The following is a 20,189-nucleotide window of genomic DNA, read 5'->3' as shown; positions in this document are numbered from 1 at the left end:
AGTGACAGACCCGTCCCCACCGGTACCGTACCCGGTGTTATACAGTGACAGACACCTCCCCACTGGTAAAGTCCTCCCGTGTTCTACTGTGGCAGACCGTCCCTACCAGAACCATGCCAGTTATATGTAACTTGCATTTGGTCTATATCACACCTTAGGGTCATATATCACTAAACATACAATCTATGTTAGATGCTGGCTTGTCTGAGAGTTGGTTTTATTCTGATCGAGCTGAGAGCGGCAGTGAACGGGTTAACGGGGGATAACAGTTCTCCTAGTGATGTTGGTGTTGGGAAAGTCTCTGTTTGCTTGTTTACAGTAACCAAGCGGGGGGCGGCCCCACTCGCTGGGCCGGAGCCATTTTACTCAGCTTCCGTCCACGGATCATCATAAAAAGGGGCCAGGGCGAGCGAGAGCAAGACAGAGAAGGGTTGTAAACCAGCGGTGAAGGTTGATCTGCTGCAGACACTTCTGTGACCTCCGCGCACTGCCTGCCAATGTAAGTCACCGCGTCGTCAGTCTCCGATTCTCCAGCTCTGTGTGAATTAGTCTCTGTCAACGTGGGTTTGTATAAATCTCACGTTGTTTGCTATGACTGTGCCTCTGAATGCTTAACCCTGCGTGTCTTACAGATGTTGGCTGACCCGCTGAGTTCTTCCAGAAGCCCGTCTCCCACCCTCCCTCTCCCACACACACGATGCTGGAGGAACTCAACAGGTCAGACAGCACCTATGGAGGGGAATAATCAGTCGACGTTTAGGGCTAATTTCCTGATGAAGGGTCTTGGCCAGGATTGTCGACTATTTGTTCCCCTCTATAGACGCTGCCTGACATCTTGAGTGCCTCCAGCATCGTGTGTCTGTCTATGCGTGTGTCAATGTGTGTGTGTGTGTGTGTGTGGGGGGGTATCTGCCTGCGTGTGGGTGTGTATTGCTCTGAATTTGCAGCGTCTGCCGATTCTCTTGTGTTTGCCTTCCTGTACACCTCACTCTGCAAACACCTATCTGTTTCCATCTTTCTGTGCGTCTGCATGTGAGTTCTGTGCACATTACGGCACACTCTACCGAATCTGTGTACGCACGCCCATCCCCATTGGAGTCAATATCTCATTCCAGGACTAATACTGAATTGGCCCAACTCTTAATGACTGTAGTTGTTAATAAGATTATTCTCCGTATTCACAGATCGTTTCGCTCTATCGAGTTCTCTCTACTAGATCTAAGTGCACAGTCTATACCCGTTTCAGTGTATGATCTCTTTCCAGAACTTAATCGGCATTTACCCAACTTTCGACGGGTCTGGTAGTTTAAGAGATTGAGAGTTGGAAATTGGGTAGACAGGGTCTTTTTTCTTATTTATTTGAAGGGTAGAAATATCAAGCATTAGATGACTGGTATTTAAAGTGAGAGGGGAAAAGACAAATGGCCTAATTCTGCCCCTATGTCTTATGGAAAAGTTTAAAGGAGGTGTGCGGGCTGAGTTTTTTTTACACAGAGCATGGAACAGGCTGCCAGAATGCTGGCTTTAAGACAGATGCGAATCTGTAGGTGAAAGCATTATTCAGGAGGTTCCAAAGTGCCTCACTGGAGTCAAGATGACAGTAACTGGGGGCACTGCTGGCTGGATCTTGCTGTGCACGATCACATCAGCTGTTTCTCCATAATATACCCCATCTCCCTAAATACAATCTCCCCCCACCCCACCCTTTGCTTCTCAGATCAGAGACCATAGGAGATACGAGCTGAACTAAGCCATTCAGCCCATTGAGTCTGCTCCATCATTCCATCATGGCTGATTCATTATGCCACTCAACCCCAATCTCCTGTCTCCTCCCTATAAACTTTGATGCCATAACCAATCAAGAAACTGTCAACCTCTGCTTTACCCAGTGACCTGGCCTCCACAGCCACCTGTAGCAATGAATTCCACAGATTCCCCACCCTCTGGCTAAAGAAATTCCTCCTCATCTCTGACCTTGTGCTCTGAGGCTGTACTTCTGGTCCTAGACTCCCCATATATAGGAAACATAATTTCCACATCAACCCTATCCAGGCCTTTCAATACTCGATAGGTATCATTAAGATTCCCCCTCATTCTTCTAAACTCCAGCAAGTGCAGGCTCAGAGCCATCAAACGTTCCTCGTACATTAACCCTTTCATCACCTCTCCGACTGTCACACTTCTAGCAAACATCCTGTCCATTTCCCTTGACCTCAGGAGCGAAACCCCAGCTCTGTCTTGGCCTAATTTGGAGTATTGTGTGAAGTTCTGGTCACCTGCTATATGAAAGATGTAAATAAGGTTGAAAGAGTACAGAGAAAATTTACAAGGATGTTGCCAGGTCTGGAGAACCTGAGTTATAAGGGAAGGTTGAATTGGTTAGGACTGTATTCCTTGGAATGTAGAAGATTGAAGGGAAATTTGATAGAGGTATACAAAATTGTGAGGGGAACAGATAGGGTAAATGCAAGCAGGCTTTTTCCACTGAGGTTGGGTGGGACTACAACTAGAGGTCATGGGTTAGGATGAAAGGTGAAAAGTTTAAGGGGAACATGGGGGGAAACTTCTTCACTCAGTGGGTGGTGAGAGTGTGGAATGAGCTGCCAGGGCAAGTGGTGCACACAAGCTTGATTTCAATGTTTAAGAGAAATTTGGATAGGTACACGGATGGTAGGCATATGGAGGGCTATGGTCCCAGTGTAGGTCGATGGGAGCAGGCAGTTTAAATGGTTTGGCATGGACTAGATGGGCCAAAGGGCCTGTTCCTGTGCTGTCCTTTTCTATGACTGTTTGAGCTTCTCCAGCTGAATGTGTATCCGCTAAACCATAGTGCATGGCCTCCCTCTCAGGACCTCTGAGTCCTCTCCGAACTGTGCAGCCGCCATGAACGAACAGGCTGCTGTCTGCAACAGACATGCCCAGAGATGTGTCGGAGTGAGGTGGGGAGGGAAGGGGTTGGTAGACAAAGCGGGAGGAGGGCTTGAAGGGAATGGCGCGCAACTCTGCTACTCTACATTGTAGGGAGAGCCAGGCAACCAGAGCTGTGCACAGCAAGATCCACAGGTGTGGTTTCACCATTCCTTTCCTTTTTCAGACTTCCCTGGCCATGATGAGTGAATCCTTCCTGTGCCTAGTCACCCTGCTGGCTGCCATGATGACTCCAGCCCTGACCGTGACCAGCCCCCAACTGGCCGAGCTCGGGAGCAACTTTGGGATCCGTGTCTTCCAGGAAATTGTCAGGTCCGCCGGCGACCAGAACGTAGTCCTCTCGCCCCACGGCGTGGCAGCGCTGATGGGGATGGCTCAGCTGGGGGCGGCAGGGAACACACTCCACCAGCTCGAGAACACCATGCAGTACCGGCTGAATGGTGAGTGGGGGCTGGCGATAGGCGGCTACGGGTCATAGTGTGATGGTTGTCCCAGGGCTTCTCTAGCCTGCATCTGCCTCCCCTCTCCCTGGCTCTGGTCATCTGTTCCCCTCTCTCCTTCCCTCACACTCTCTCACTCCCTGACCTTTCTATATGAACCTCCCTGCCAGCTTCTTCACCTGTCTCTCTCTCTGTCTATCCCTCCCTCCATCTGTGTCTGAACCCCCCCCTATCTGCCCCTCCCTCTCCTCTATTTATTCTACTTTGTTGTCTGTGTCCGTGTGTGCCCCTTTCTGTTCCATTGAGTGCCTCGGTCTCTTCCTCCTCCCGGGTATGTGTGCGTGTGTCTGCATCTGTAGTTTTATCTTTTTGCCATCTCTTTCTTCACCTTGCTCCGTCTGGACCTTTTCCTCTCACTTGCTTGCCCCTCCCTGTTGTTTTGGCAGGTTGGAATCATGGCTAATTCGGGTATTGGACCTCAGGACACCCCGTGGGTGTGGCAGTCCTGAGTGTACTGTGTGTCAACAAGATTACGGCAGCTGGTGAGGTTGGATTAGTCACCAGGCTCACCCTGTATGTACCTTCATCAGACATCAGCTGGTGTGAATGAACCTGCCTCTGGGTTTGGGAGATTCTGCAGTAGAGATTAAAGTGTGGATTTCATCACATTCCTCCTTGAGCGAGGAGGTTGTGGGCTCCAGGGCACAAACTCAACATCTGGCCTGCTGCTGAAGCATGCTACTGAGGGAGTGCCACCCTGCCAATGCACCTCGTCTCTGGAATAAACAAAGGTTCCATTCTGGGTGGCGGGGAGGAAAAACGTCTGTACCAAAACAGGTGTAAGGGGGCTGGCTTGAGGTGTTCTCCAGGCTTGGTAATCCATTTGCAAAAGTTTCATCACCATACATAGGGACATCAACAGTACACTGTTCACTTGTGGTGTGTCCTCTGAATACTTGGCCTTTATATACTTATCAATCAGCTGATTGGTCGTCATTATGGAAAATCAATTGTGATGTGGGGGGGGGGGTCTCGTCGCTGACTGGCTGCATGGATTGTGGTCTGGAAATTTGCCTGCGTTGGCTTAAAAATAGGATGGAAGAGTAAGAGAAAATCTGCAGTTGTGTGAAATCATAGTAACACACACACACACAGATACACACACACACACTCACACACACACACAGTCTCACACACACACACAGATACACACACACACACTCACACACACACACAGTCTCACACACACACACACACAGTGCTGGAGGAACTCAGCAGGCCAGGCAGCGTCTCTGGGAAAGAGTAAAGGGTCGAAAGGGTCGACATTTTGGGCTTAGACCCTTCTTCAGGACTAGAAAAGTGAGTTTCTGCAAACAATTCTTGTTTACAGAATTGTTTGCCGAAACCTACTCTTTTAGGAGTTCTCCTGCACGCCTCGTGCTGGTTTGCGCCATGACTTTCACTGACGATTCGAACTGTGCCCCTGTCGGACGGTCTTCATGGTTAGAGACCAGTGAGTTGGTCATGTCACTTTCCAGCCAGTTGATGTTCATGGATCCCTGTGGACAGTTTTCTCCCAGTTTGGTCGATGCAACAAGATCCTCTTGCCCCATCCCCTCGGAGGTCACAGAGGGAGGGGGTGTGTTGGTGGGTAGATGGGAAAATACGTAATTCCGAGTCCTTTCCTCGGCAGCGTTCTCTGCGACCTGCCTCTGTAGCTGACTGGCAACCCCTAGTGGCAGGAGCCAGTAGCGCATCATCAAACCAGCTCCTGGTGGGAATTGACGCAAACGCATCGATGGCACTCATTAAATTGATGTATTATTATCAAGTCTATTAAATGTTGCAGTCGAACCCGCATCCACCGCTTCCACTGGCACTCAAGGATCCCCTCAGGTGCCCCTTAAATATTTCACCTTCCACCCTTAACCTTTGACCTCTAGTACTTGTCTCACCCAACCTCAGTGGAAAAAAAAGCCTGCTTGCATTTAGCCTATCTATATCCTGCATACTTGTACATACATCATCATCATTGTCGTTACGTGCCATGTCGTGTGATGTGGACGATCACGGTCTTTCCATGACCACGATTGTTCTTGACAAGTTTTTCTGCTGAAGCGGTTTGCCATTGTCGTCTTCTGGGCAGTGTCTTTACAAGACGGGTGACCCCAGCCATTATCAATACCCTTCAGAGATTGTCTGCCTGGTGTCAGTGGTTGCATAACCAGGACTTGTGATGAGCACCGGCTGCTCATACGACCATCCACCACCTGCACTCATGGCTTCACGTGACCCTGATCGGGGAGGGGTTGCTAAGCAGGTGCTACACCTTGCCCGAGGGTGACCTGCAGCTTAGCGGAGGGTAGGAGTGCCTCACACACCTCCTTTGGAAGAGACATATCTGCATCCATGTATGCAAAGTTAGTCCGTGGATAATAGGCCATATGTATGTAGGGAATGGACGTTAAAACATTATCAGCTAGTGGATAGCTAGGTAGAAATGACTTTTGATTTCTAAAAAAACCAGTAATGTACAAGTGAGTGTGTGAGATTTACACCTGAATCTGTCTGGGTATGTAGGATACAGAATGGATGGCAGGGTGGAGATACGTCTCTTTGGTGCTGTATCTCAATAAAATCAATAAAAAAAAATATAGGGTAATCTAACAGGAAACGATGAAGTGACAAAGTGGCTGTTAGCAAGGGGAACTCTTCTAGGTGGCAGTGGAGTCAATGAAAACACAGTAGGAGAGTGACTATGTCTGTGTGGGTATGAGGTGTGGAGTGTAAGTGTGAAGTTGCAGTGAATGGGGAGGGGGGGGTGAATGAAGGGTGATGAGGGGCTGGGGAGAGGAGTGGCTAATCCCTGACCAACTGAATCCTTTTTTTCCTTTCTGGACAGATAATGGTGTGCTTCTGGCCCTGAGGCAGCTCCGTAAAGACCTCATTGCCAAGAGCAACCAGGATGCGGCCTATGTCGCCAGCTCTGTGTTCGTCCAGAGGGACATGCAGCTGCCAGTGGCCTACATGAGCAAGTACAGGAAGGCATTCAACAGCTGGCCAAAGCAGCTGTTCTTCCAGAACAACGCAAAGGCCACCTACATCATCAACAAATGGGTAGATGTGAAAACCCGAGGTGAGTCTCAGAGTCAAAGGTTTGGCACCCACAAGAATAATTGGCCATCATTGTGCCTGCACCACCCTAAAGTCCATCACTAAGGAGTTTGTACGGTCTCCCCGAGACCATGTGCGTCTCCTTCTACTTCGCAAAGATGTGCGGGTTAGTAGGTTAATTGGTCACATGGGTGTAATTGTCAGCATGGGCTCATTGGGCCAGAATGGCCTGTTGCTGCGCTGTATCTCCAAAAAAAAAAGTGAGATTACTTTAAAGCCACTGAGTCCTGCTAGTTATTAGGCCACTGCTCCATACATTATGCTTCTTCAAAAGCTTGGATTCCAGTTTATGGTTTCTTGTCATTCAATCTCTTCCAGACCCATACCACTATTAAGTTACAGGAGACACACTGGGCCATTTGGCCCATCAATCTTAATTATTTTTAACCTATTCACCCTTCTCCTCTTAATATCAGCCCTCTTACTAATCAGGAAATATACCCAAAACTTGGCCTCCACAGCCTTTCCAATCAATTTCACAGACTCACGACCCTTTGGCTGAAGAAGTTCCTCCTCATCTCAGTAATAAAGGGATGCCCCTTCATTCTGAGGCTTTGCCCATTAGTAGATTCTCTTACTAATGGAAACCTGTCTGTATGCACTCTATCCAGGGCTTCTAGTGTGCAGGAGCTTTCACAGAGATCTCCTTCCATGCATCAGACCTCATGTGCATCAATTGTTCCTCATCTGTTCAGCCTTTCATTCCTGGGAACATTCTTCGCATCTTCAGGATGAAAATATTTTCTCCTTCTAACTTTTAACAAGTTAAACCTACTCTCCTAGCTTGGGTTTCTATTATATCAGTCTGGGACTTGGGTCAGTCCATGCCTCTCCCGGGAAAACCCACCCTGAACTATATTCGGAGCCATGGAATTGTTACAGCACGAAAGCAGGCAATTTACATGAAGAAATAATTGGGGAAGAGGATTTTAGGGAAATAGTCTTTCTTTCCTAAATGCATTAAACACAGTGTCCACTACAGACTGACCTTCACCAGAGTCTGAGTGGTTTGTACATCAGATCTTTTGGTTGAGAGTCACAGAGAACAACAGCACAGAAACAGGCCCTTCAGCCCATCTAGTCCATGATGAACAATTATTCTGCCTAGTTCTAGGACCTTAGCCCTCCAGTTACAGTACTGAGCAAAAGTCTTATGTACTGCACTGTACTGCTGCTACAAAAAAAAACAAATTTCATGACATATGTGAGTGATGATAGACCTGATTCTGCTATGGGTCTCTATTGTGGACTGAGAATGGGAAAGGGCAGGAAGAGGGAAATCATGGTTGGGAAAAAGGGCAAGGAGAGAGGACGGATTGGGAAGCACCAGAGAGACATTCTGTAATGATCAAAAAACCAATTGTTTGGAATCAAATGACCTTGCCTGGTGCCTCAGGGCTGGCTGTGTCTGCACCTGCACCACCCTCTACCCCGGCACTCCTTCCCTGCCACCTGCCCCACACCCATTTCACCCTCACCATTCTCAACGTGCTTTGTTCCTGCCAGATTTACAAACTTGCTCTCCGCTCCACATTGACAAATACAGTACTGTGCAAAAGTCTTAGGCACCCTAGCTACATAAATGTGCCTAAGAATTTTGCTCGTCTACTTTACATATCTTAAGCATCATTATGTGCTGCATCGTATGACATTACACCCACCTCCTTTGGTAGAAATGTACTTTCACTCCACCACTCAGCACCATCTGTAATCCCTCATAATTTTGTATACCTCAATAAGATCATCCCTCGGCCAGACTAAAACAGCTGAAAGCAATAACTTTTATGCTTTCTTCTTAACACTGGAAGAGCCTTTGCATCACAGAAGTGTTAGTGTCCAACACCTCATTCTTCTACGCACCAGGGAATAAAGTCCTGATCTATTCAACCTTTCCCATAATTCAGGTCTCAAGCCCCAGCTACGCACTTGTAAATCTCCGCACTCTTTCAATCTTATTGACATCTTTCCTGTAGGTAGGTGACCAGAACTGCACACAATACTCCAAATTCGGCTCAGCAACGTCAATGTAACATCCCAGACTCAATACTTTGCTTACAAAGACCAATATGCCAAACACTCAATCTAATTCTAATTCTTTCTCCTCCCAGGAATGATACACGACTTTCTCCAGCCAGGCTTGCTGGATCCCATTCTGACCCGCATGGTCCTGCTCAACGCCATTTACTTCAAGGGCCTGTGGAAGATGCCATTCCCCTCAGAGGGCACACAGCAGCGCGAGTTCTACAAGGCGGATGGGACGAGGATTATGGTGCCCATGATGGCACAGATCGCCAAAGTGAATGCTGGTGAGTCAAAGGATGCTGCTTGGTCCTTGAGGTGAAGGTGCCAGAGCATTACGAGTTCAAGTGCTTCCCCTCTGCCTGCCTTAGTATTGGTTTATTAGTGCCACACACTTATTGAAAAACAGATCATTCCATACTATGGTGCCTACTTAATAAACCAGCATCCCTTGGAGACGAAGTACAGCGGGGTGGAGGGGGGGTAGGGTTGATCCGTTTGACACGCTCTCAAATCCAACAAAGTCAAATAATATATTCAATCTTTTATAAAGAACCTATCAAAACAAGACAATCTCAAAGTGTTGAAAACTAGTGAAATTAAAAGCCACGAGGCAACGAGGTGGCGTAGTGGTTAGCAAAACTATTTACAGTACCAGCAACCTGGGTTCAATTCCCGCCGCTGCCTGTAAGGAGTCTGTACGTTCTCCCTGTGACTGTTTGGGTTTCCTCCGGGTGCTCCAGTTTCCTCCCGCAGTCCAAAGATGTACCAGTAGGTTAACTGGTCATTGTAAATTGTCCTGTTATTAGGATAGGGTTAAGTCGGGGGTTGCTGGGTGGCACATCCCAAAGGGATGGATGGGCCTACTCCACGTTGTATCTCAATACACAAAATAACAGCACTAGTGATACAACAAAATGAACAGACTTAGTGTACTAAATGTAATTAATGCCAAGCGTTCTTAAACATAATCAAGAATATTCAAAAGTATTTAAGCATATTCAAGTGATTTGGAGCATAATTAACTGGCCAACAAAAATGATTTCATCCCCTTAGCTCTATCCAAACTAGACTAACTAAAGACAAGCCACATGTTACAACAGTGGTGCGCTGAAGAGTATCTCTGAATCTGTTAAAGTGGATGGGCTACAACAGCAGAAGACCATGAATCTACACTCAGTGGCCACTTTATTCGGTACCTAATAAATTGGCCACTGAGCACGTGCCAGGTGGGACGTCATATTGCAGTTTGTACAAGAGGCCGCATTTGGAGTTTTGTTGGTCCCCCTTCATTTGGAAAGAGTGCAGAAGAAATTTGTGGGGATGTTGTCAGGAATTGAGGGACTGAGTTATGGAGATAGTTTCAGCAGATTGCGACCGTTTCTAGAGTAGTTTGCATAGTTGGCACAATATTGTGGGCCGAAGGGCCTGTAATGAGCTGTAAATTTCTATTTTCTATTTAAATAATAAACCTGATTCTGATGGTTCAATTTGCATTGAAGGTCCTATTGTACAAATATGCTCCCTGTGCGTGGAATCCCGTGGGTTGTTGCTGCAGCTGTGGGTGGAGTCAGCACTGTGGTGTATCTGACATGAGCTCGGGCAATGATTAATCCAGACAGACCAGGCAGACAGAGATCTGCCCCGTGACTCTTGCGCCTTCTGTAGATTGAGATTAAGATTGGCTGCGTGCCCGGAATAACCTGCATGTCACCCACACCCACACCTAGAGCTGGCGCAGAAAGTAAAATCATTATAAGAAGTCTGTTAAAGAAAAGGTGCACACGCCCTTGTTTACAATGCAAAGACCATTCAGCCCATTTGATCCATGCTGTTATCTTTCATTCTGACTGACTACTACCACATTCTTGTTCTGCGAAAGTGACTGCTCTGTTCTTTTTTAACAAAGAAAGTATGAACTGATTCTATTTGGAAGTTCAAATTTGAAGGCAGAACACAGGGTTAATAGCAGGATTGGGGCCGGTGCCCATTGATCATTAAAGTTGCTGCACAAGTTGGCAGAATGGTTAAGGTGTATGGTGTGTTAGCCTTTATTAGTCATTGTGTTGGGTTCAAGCACTGTGAGGTAATGTTACAACTCTATAAAACCCTTGTCAGATCATAAATGAGATATTGTCTTCAGTTTGGTCAAGTCATTATAACAGTGAACGTTTTGAGAGGGTGTAGAGGAGATTTACCAGGATGCTATTTGGATTAGTGAGCGCGTCTGAGGATAGGTTGAGCCAGCTAGAGCTTTTCTCTTTGGAGCAAAGGAAGATGAGAAGTGACTTGATAGAGATGTACAAGATGATAAGAGACACAGATTGGGTGGACAGCCAGAGACCTCTTCCCAGTGTGGAAACAGCTAATACAAAGAAGTGGGGGGCAACATTTTAAGGAGAGTGGAGGAAGATATAAAAGGAAAGATTTTCACATGGAGTGGTGGGCACGTGGAATGCCCTGCCAGGCATGGTGGCAGAAGCAGATACGTTAGGGTGTTTAAGAAACACTTAGACACAAGATATTCTGCAGATGATGGAAACATACACAAAATGCTGGATGAAGGGTGAAGGGTCTTGGCCTGAAATGTCAAATGATTACTGAGTTTCATGGATGCTGCCTGATCTGCTGAGTTCCCTTCAGTATTTTGTGTGCATAACTTAGATAGGCGCATGGATGATCAAAAAATGGAGGCCTATGTAAGAGGGAAGGATTAGATTGACCTCACAGTAGGTTGAAGGGTTGTGTGCTTTAGTGCTCTGTGTTCTAAAAAGCTCTTTGACACGTACCATGATGTTTCCAAGACCCAAACTAAATGTAAAAAATTCCATATTTGTCCCTCAGTGGTGCTATGGGATGAGAGCTATTCGAAGTGAAGGCTCCTGTGAAAGATTGACAGTTTATCAGCCAAATTTTGCCCAGTAGGGTTTCAACCTCAAATGTTTCCAAGATCTCTCCTGTCACACACATTCATAAATTCGTTTATTACTGTCACAGGTACCAAGGTGCAGTGGTTAAAACTTGTTTTGCATACTGTCTCTACCAGGGGTTCCCAGCCTGGGATCCACAGACCCCTGGTGGATGATAGGGCTCTGTGGCATGGTAAAGGTTAGGAACCCCTGGTCTATATATGGTACTCATTACAACACTGCATTGAGGTAGCACAAGGGAAAGCAATAACAGAGTGCAGAATAGAGGGTGGCATGGTAGTGTAGCGGTTAGTCTAACACTTTACGAACCCAGTGACCTGCCTAACTTGAGATATGAGTTGTGTGATTGACAAGCCCGAAAACCAATGGTATTGCTTTGTTCATCCAGGCGAGTTTGTGACTCCCAGTGGCATGGACTACGATGTCATCGAGCTGCCCTATCACGGCGAGACGTTCAGCATGTACATTGCCGCCCCGTACCAGAAGAGAGACCCGCTGTCCACCCTCACTAACATCATCGACATCCAGCTGGTCAACGAGTGGAAGACGAATATGCGCCTTGTCAAACGCCAGGTCGCCCTGCCCAAGTAAGTGAGAGAGTATGGAGGGTGGAAGAGTGGCCTACAATCCATTCAAAGTTCAAAGTAAATTTATCATCTAAGTGCATTCATGTCATATACAACCCTGACATTCACGTTCATGTGGGAGTACTCGATAAGTCCTGTATGGAATAATAACCAGAATAGTCAATGAAAGACTGGACCAACTTGGGAGTTCAACCAATGTGTAGAAATCAACAAACTGCAAATGCAAAACAAACAAACAAACAAACATGTATCTAATAGCCTCTTAAATGCCACTATCATATGTGCCTCCACCACCACTCTTGGAACCAGGCACCTACCAGTCTTCGTAAAGGAAGAAACCTGGCCCCACACGTCTTCTTTAAATGTCCCCCCTTTTGCCTTAAATGCCTGTCTTCTCATCAGTTTAAATATACCCAGTGACTTGGGCCTCACAGCCACATGTGGCAACGAGTTCCACAGATCCACCAACCTCTAGCCAAAGAACTTCCTCCTTATCTCTCTCCTTCTAATTTGAGGTTGCGCCGACTGGTCCTAGACTCCTCAACTACAGGAAACATCCCCTCCGTGCCCACTCTATCTAGTCCTTTCAATATTCTGAACAGGGAGAAGTCTGCAGATGCTGGAAATCCAAAGCAACACGCTGGAGGAACTCAGCAGGTCAGGCAGCATCTATGGAAATGAATAAACAGTCAACTTTTCAGGCTGAGACCCTTCGTCAGGACTCCTTTCAATATTCAATGAGACCCACCCTTAAATCTTGTTACCCATAGCCATCAGATGCTCCTGATACATTGACACTTACATTTCTGGAATTATTCTCGTGCATCTCCTCTGGGCCCTTTCCAATGTCAGCACATCCTTTCTTAGATAAGAGCCCCAAAACTGCTTACAATGTTAATGTTTTTGTCTTTTTCTTGGCAGATTTTCCCTGGAGACAGAGACAAATCTGGAAAAGCCACTGGAAAACATGGGAATAAAGGATATGTTTAATGGAGCAGAGGCAAACTTCAGTAACATGAGCAGTAAGTATCACTTCACAGCATCCTCTCCTCAGCGTCGGTCCTTCTTAAAGAGTTCCGCATTTGGAGGGAGAGTTGCAGAGGATCTAGTGGGGACAGAATTAGTTTGAGAAACATCATTTGTGAATGATTTATTCTGGGTTTGTTCACTACCATCAACTGATCTAGCTTAGGCAACTCACTCCACAACTCTTAATCAACACTCGCACTTCATTGTCTCTGCTCAAATAACAACATAGCTATGATACTTCCGATAATTGCCCCCCCCCTCAGCATTCCCCATTCCTGTTACCCTCTCTTACCTGCCCATCGTCTGTCTCTGATGCTCCTCCCCTTCCCTATCTTGCATGGTCTTCTACCCTCTCCTATCAGACTCACTCTTCTCCAGCCCTTTATCTCTTTCACCAATCAACTTCTTTACTTCACCCTCTCCCCCTCTCCCAGTTTCACCTTTCACCTGCCACCTTGTACTTCTTCTACCCTCCCCCCACCCACCTTCTTACTCTGACCTCTCATTGTCTCAGCCCAAACCGTCAAATCTTTACTCTTTTCCATAGACACTGCCTGGCCTGCTGAGTTGCTCCACCATTTTGTGTGTGTAACTATGGTGACCCTGGGCCAATAATTTAAAACACGAATTCTACTATCCCTCTATACCAAAACACACTCAAACCACTTCTGCAATTTATAATACTGCAATAGGGGGATCTCCCACTGGCCAAACGATTGATCTTTCTTCTCCCAGCCAGCTGTTTATTCCTTCCCCAGATGCTGTCAAACCGGCTGCGTTCACCCAGCTTGTTATACTGTATGTGTTACTCTGGATTCCCAGTATCTGCTGAACCTCTTGTGTTTTCCGGGGTAAAATGGTCTTCAGTCCCACAGCGGAGACAGTCTCTGAGCTGGCGAGCTAATAATTCTACCTCCTTTCTCTGTTGCTACAGAAAACAAGAAGCTCTTTGTGGCACACGCTCTACAGAAGGTGAAGATCGAAGCGAACGAGAGTGGAACCAAGGCATCTGCAGCCACTGGTGAGTCTTCCTGCCCTCACTGGGCCCTGTAGGCTTCTAGGCTCTTCCTGATACTCAGCTGTGTAAGACATTGCAAAAAAAACCCCACAGACTTAGATCATCCCGAGTCTGGGTGACTGTTATATAACAGTAAGGACGTGAATGGAGGGTGTGTGTGTGGAACATCCTGCCAGAGGTAGTGGTAGAGGCAGGTACATTAGGAGACTCTTGGATAGCCATGTGGGTGATAGAAAAATGGAGGGCTATATAAGAGGGAAGGGATAGATTGATCTTGTGGGCTGAAGGGCCTTTTCCTGTGCTGTATGGTTCAGATCTATGCTGTCTGGTCCAATGGAGGTCGAGTCACTGAATGCACCTATAGTGGAGATTGATAGGTTCTTGATTAGTAAGAATGTCAAAGGTTACGGGGAGAAGGCAGGAGAATGGAGTTGAGAGGGATAATAAATCAGCCATGATGGAATATTGGAGCAGACTCGATGGGCCAAATGGCCTGGTTCTGCTCTTAAGTCTTATGGTCTAAGTTCCTGTGTCTATGATTTACTACTGCTTGATATGTCTAAGCTCTTGCTTTTTTTTAAACCTCTGGAGGGGAGAAAAAGACAGCACGCAGCCAATACCCTGGGCTTTCACAGCTAAAACAAATTGGTGGATGAGGAGTTGTGGTTGGAGAGAGGAAATAGTGAAAAAGCAGTTTTGGACAAGGAATCTTTGACAGCCCACAACACCAGAACTGTGCACGCACAAAGAACCCTCAGAGATATTGAAATGCAGTTAGCAAGTTGCCAACAATAAAGCCTACAGTCACTCAATAGCTACAATTGTTTGGTTTTGAAATCACGAGCTGCAAGAAAGGCTTTACACACCCAGTCCACGAGCTGCCCTGAGGCCAGAACGTACAATTTGAGCCAACTGTTTAGGCAGCTGCCAGGACAGATTGCTTTCAGGCTCATTGGTGGCTTCACAGCTGGATAGGGAGGTAAAGAAGGTGTATGACATTCCTGTCTTCGTAAGTGGAGGCATTTGGGACGATACATTGCAGCTTTATAAAACTTGAGCTAGGCCGCGTCTGGAGTCTGTATTCAATTCTGATTTATTTATCACATGTACATCGAGACACACAGCAAACTGCACAGTTTACTTTAACAAACCAACGCAATGTAAGGACATGCCGAGACAGCCTGCAATGTTGCCACACATTCCAGCACCAGCGTAGCGTGCCCATGATGCTTGGCAGAACACAACAAAACACAACATACCAAGCACCAACAGCGAAACAAGCCCCATTCCTCCCTCCCAGCCACCCACATACACATACGCAGCCCTCTTACCCTGGGATTGGCCACCTTTGGCCTCCAGCCTCCAGCAGAACTTGTGGATTCGCGGGTCCTGGGCCCCAGATTCCCCAGCGGACCTGCACAGATTCACAGACGTGCGGCTCCAGCTAGCGGATCTCAATTGGAACTCGGATCAGCCTCAGGCTTAAATCCAGAGTGGAATTTGTGAATGCACTGCTGGGTGGGTGGTGGAGGCAAGTATGATAGAGGCATTTAAAAGGCTTTCAGATAGGCAAAGCAATGAATAGGAAATGGAGAAGTACGTGTAGGCATAAGTTTAGTTTGGTGTTTAAAGTGTGAGACACAACCGGAGTTTAGAAGAATGAGATAGGGGAATCTCACTGGAACCTATTGAATATTGAAAGGCCTAGATAGAATGAACATGGAGTGGATATTTCCATTTGTAGGAGAGTGTAGGACCAGAGGGCTTAGCCAAAGGCTAAGCCAGAGTTTATTCAGCCAGAGGGCAGTGAATCTGTGGAATTCCTTACCACACACAGCGGTGGAGGCCGAGTCATTTGGTATACTTCAAGTGGATGTTGATAGCTTCTTGATTAGTAAGGGTGTCAAACGTGTCAAGGGAGAAGGCAGGAGAATGGGATTGAGAGGGATAATAAATCAGCCATGAATGAATGGCAGAGCAGACTTGATGGGCCGAATGGCCTAACACTGCTCCTATTGGGGTCTTAAAACATCCTGACCCTGTACTGTTCTTTGTATTTTATCTAGATAAACTTATTAAACATGGTTTAACAAGAATCTATCTCTGCAGGAAAGCGCAGTGCAGATGCAGATGTGTCTGTGATGTCTTGATGACCGTGATTATTATTTTAATTTTGCAGCTGCCATTATTTATGAGCGAATGGCCCCACCTGAAGTCGCGTTCGACAGACCCTTCCTGTTCCTGATCCGACACAACCCCACAGGTAAGAATTTGCCTCTGTGCGATCGGGAGAAGCTCTGTTTAGTCTGCAAGATTGTGTTTATTTAGAGACACAGCATAACAGCTCCTTCCAACCCTTTGAGCCACGCTGCCCCAATTGACCCTAAGCAACCCCAATTAATGATAGCGTAATCTCAGGACAATTTACAATGACCTATTAACCCATCCGGTACACCTTCAGACTGTGGGGGAGAATGTACAACCCCTTTACAGGCAGCAGCGGGTGAACCTGGGTCGCTGGATCTGTAAAGCATTGTGCTAACCACTACACTATCATGCCACCCCCAATGTGAAAGAAAACTGGATCCTTTTATGTTCCTGTTGAGTTAAAAATTTGTTTTCCCTCTTTAAAACAGATGTTCTTTATCTCCACTTTTATAATTATTTAGTAATTAGAATTCTAATTAAGTGCCAACTGCACGATCGACCCCTTTCTGCTCATTGAGGACCATCAGCCCCTGCTTCTTCTTCTCCTTCTGAAGTCCATCACCTCTATAGGGGCATACGCCGCTGACAGTAGCCCATCAGAGTCTTCAGTCCCAGCTATTCTTTCAAGTTGCCGCTGGGTGTAACTCATCTTCTTGGTGTATCCCCCTTCTCCCAGGGATGAGGTATTTGGAGGTTCTAACCTTTCTGTAGCTCTGTGTTTTTTTTGGGATGAGGTTGCTAGCTCCAGGCCCAACCCTGCTCCTTTCAAACCATCCACGCCGGAGTTCATCCACCCCTTGCTACACATCAAATAACCCGCTGAGTCCAGTGCTCAGACGATACCAGTTCTACACAGGCCCCACTGTTTGAACTCATTCCAATCAGATTTATTATCACTGACATAAGCCATGAACATGCTACAAATTAAGACAAGAAATAGAAAAGGAAAATAAGTAGAGTAAAAATAGTGAGGTAGTGTTTATGGGCTCATTGTCCGTTCAGAAATCTGATGGCAGAGGGGAAGAAGCTGTCCCTCAAATGTTGCACATGCATGTCTTCAGGCTCCTGTACCTCCTCTCTGATGGTAGTAACGAGAAGAGGGTATGTCCTGGAATGTGGGGGTGGGTCCTTAATGATGGATTCCACTTCTTCTGAGGCATCATCTTTTGAACCTTTCCCTCTGGTACCATTGATGGAGCCAACTGAGTCTACAGGCCTCTGTAGCTTTATCCAGATCCTGTGCATTGGTCGCATTGTACCAGGCAGCGATGCAAACAGGTAGAGTGCGTCCCCACCCACTAGCCCCAGCGAGGAACCGAGCAATCTTTCACCACCCAGTCTGTCTCCACTGTGCTTGAAGTCCAAGGCTGGGTGGAAGGGATGTGCGAGTGAGGGCAGAAGGGGAAACGATTGCAAAAGGACAAAACCAAAGTGAAAATTGAGAAGATGGACTTGCTGTTAACAATCTCTCATTTTGTATTACAGGCACCATTTTATTTATGGGGCAAGTTATGGAACCCTAGAACTACCACCGTGTAAAGACAATACTCACACCGAATCTGGAAAGCTGTAGAGAAGATTGCAATTAAACTGGCAAACAAAATGGGAAAGCTTTGACTCCACGGTGATCAACCTGCCAGCTGCCACCATCATTCTGGATGTTATCATTGCTGAGAAAGGCCGGATGCGTTTTGCGTGGCCCTCATGCCTTCCATCGCAGCACAGCAAGCCGCCGTCCAAGCGCCACCTCTCAAAGTATTAGCTGTTTCCTCTCGAAAGGCGCCCCGACACCTTTTGCTATTGTGAAGCCCACTTGCCAGTGAGCCATTGACTCTCTCCCTCACCATCGCTAGAAGTATACTAGAACATTCCAGATTTGATGGCACTTTGTGTGTGCATGTGCGTGTGTGTGTTTATGTGTGTGTGTTTATGTGTGTGTGTGTGTGCGTGCGTGCGTGCGTGCGTGCGTGTGTGTGTGCGTGCGTGCATGCGTTCGTGCATATAAGGGAGGAGGCAGGCTGTAGTCTCAGATAATCTCCAGGGTCTAGTTGTCCTACTTGCCTTTTGTGAATGGGTAACAAATCCCATCTTCTCCCTTGTTTATTTGTACGTATCTATACTGAACCTTGCACTGTTGCCTTCCAAAAATGTGTTTGAACATATGAAAATTATAGTTTAGTTTAATATAATATATTTTTTTGCAATTTTTATGTAATTTATTTCTCTGATCTTGGAAGCTTTATAATTAGTAAAATAGAAACTATATCAATTCGTGGTTTGTGATCAGTGATTTTATGTGGCGTAACTTTCTGAATAGGTGCACGAAGGTAACATTGCAACACCCAGCTCACAGTGAGCCCATTCTGGGAACATAGACATGTGGGCCATTCAGCCCCTTGAGCCTATTCTGACATTTATGTAGATCACCGATTACAAACATGAGAGAGTCTGCAGATGTTGGAAACCCAAAGCAATACGCAAGATGCTGAAGGAATTCAGGCAGGTCAGGCAGCTTCTATGGATGGAAGAGAACAGATATCAAAGGGAAGAGTCTCGACCCTGCATGTTGATTGCCCCCTTCCCTCCATAGATGCTGCCTAACCTGCTGAGTTCTTCTGGTGCTCTGTGTATTGATCCAGAATCTGACCTGCTGAGTTCTTCCAGTGCTTTGTGTATTGATCCAGAATCTGACCTGCTGAGTTCTTCCAGTGCTTTGTGTATTGATCCAGAATCTGACCTGCTGAGTTCTTCCAGTGCTTTGTGTATTGGCCAAGAATCTTGTTACACCCTTGTTCAGCATCCACATTTCCATCTAAAGAAAATGAATTCTGTCCACCCGCTCCCTCCACTTATCCTAAAAACCTCAGTTTGATTAACACCCCTGAACTCTTCATCCTTTGCCAAGAACAACCATTGTCATGAAACCATAATCGCCTACGACACAGGACACAGCGTATAATGATGATACTGACTCTTCATTCCATCAGGATATTGGGACACACCAATTCCACACGTTAAACCAACAGGATCAAGGCAGATAAAGCCGCAAGGGGGAGTATTTTAAAATCTAGATTACTATTCCAGAAGGAAAATTCTATGAGAGCTTATTAAAGCCCGCATCAGTGATAAAGAAACAACAAACCTTGCACCCCTTATCTTCCAGGATCATGTCTCATGAAGTCTGATGTAGAAAGATCCACACCTTAATCCTGCACTTTGCTCTAACATCCCAGAAAGTGCTGCCGGTTGGATGTCACGGTACTGCTTATCTGTTAGGGTGATAGAGTAGGTTTACTTTGAAAAGAAATAACCCAACAGCAACTAGAAGGAACATGAGAGCCAAGCTGCTCAGTGTATATGCATGGGTTTCATTTCATTGTGTTATCTGTGTTTGAGAGTATTTTATATCAGTTAATATGAATGTACTTTTCAAATTATTATGAAAATGGAAAATAATGGATGGAGGGTATTTGTATATTCTGTCTCTTTTGTATTAAGAATTCAAATAAATATCTCTTTTACTGATATTATTCTCTGCTGTACTAGTTTCTAATCCCAAATCTTACAGAAAGTTCTAATAATTCTTATTCCAAGTAATAATAGTAATGCAATCACTCGAGTCGAGTATGATGGTCTCCTCAGGGATTATCTACTGGTGGCTGTACAGGCTGACCCACACCGGCCAACTCACCAGTCCAGAGACAGCCATGCCCTTCCCTTGGGTAACATTGGTGGCGTAGAGAGGGGAGACTTGCAGCTTGGGCAACTGCTGGTCTTCCATAAAAAAAATACCTTGCTCAGGCTTGCATCCTGGAAACTTTCCTAGGTCTATCGAGACAAACAGAGGCCTACACTA

At 46.3% G+C, this 20,189-nt stretch overlaps 1 protein-coding gene across 1 annotated transcript; it reads left to right on the top strand.

Moving 5' to 3' along the window:
* Positions 1-367: 367 nt before the first annotated feature.
* On the top strand, positions 368-19,858 carry LOC132396970 (plasminogen activator inhibitor 1-like). The gene is made up of 9 exons (XM_059975133.1): positions 368-499; positions 3,095-3,368; positions 6,271-6,504; positions 8,651-8,848; positions 11,880-12,078; positions 13,000-13,100; positions 14,042-14,128; positions 16,305-16,388; positions 17,819-19,858. The coding sequence occupies exons 2-9, from the start codon at positions 3,107-3,109 to the stop codon at positions 17,854-17,856; spliced, it is 1,203 nt and encodes a 400-aa protein (XP_059831116.1). The 5' UTR covers positions 368-499; positions 3,095-3,106; the 3' UTR covers positions 17,857-19,858.
* The last annotated feature ends 331 nt before the right edge of the window (positions 19,859-20,189 follow it).

Source organism: Hypanus sabinus, chromosome 7 (genome assembly GCF_030144855.1).
Source record: "Hypanus sabinus isolate sHypSab1 chromosome 7, sHypSab1.hap1, whole genome shotgun sequence".
In the NCBI taxonomy this organism is placed as follows: Eukaryota; Metazoa; Chordata; class Chondrichthyes; order Myliobatiformes; family Dasyatidae; genus Hypanus; species Hypanus sabinus.
Note: the sequence above shows the minus strand (reverse complement) of the source record. Positions and strands in the feature narration are given on the sequence as shown.

Coding starts and splice junctions, on each gene's coding strand:
- LOC132396970 (XM_059975133.1), top strand. CDS start 3,107: ATGATGAGTGAATCCTTCCTGTGCCTAGTCACCCTGCTGGCTGCCATG. Junction 12,079..12,999: donor CGCCAGGTCGCCCTGCCCAA/GTAAGTGAGAGA, acceptor TTTTCTTGGCAG/ATTTTCCCTGGAGACAGAGA. Junction 16,389..17,818: donor GATCCGACACAACCCCACAG/GTAAGAATTTGC, acceptor TTTGTATTACAG/GCACCATTTTATTTATGGGG.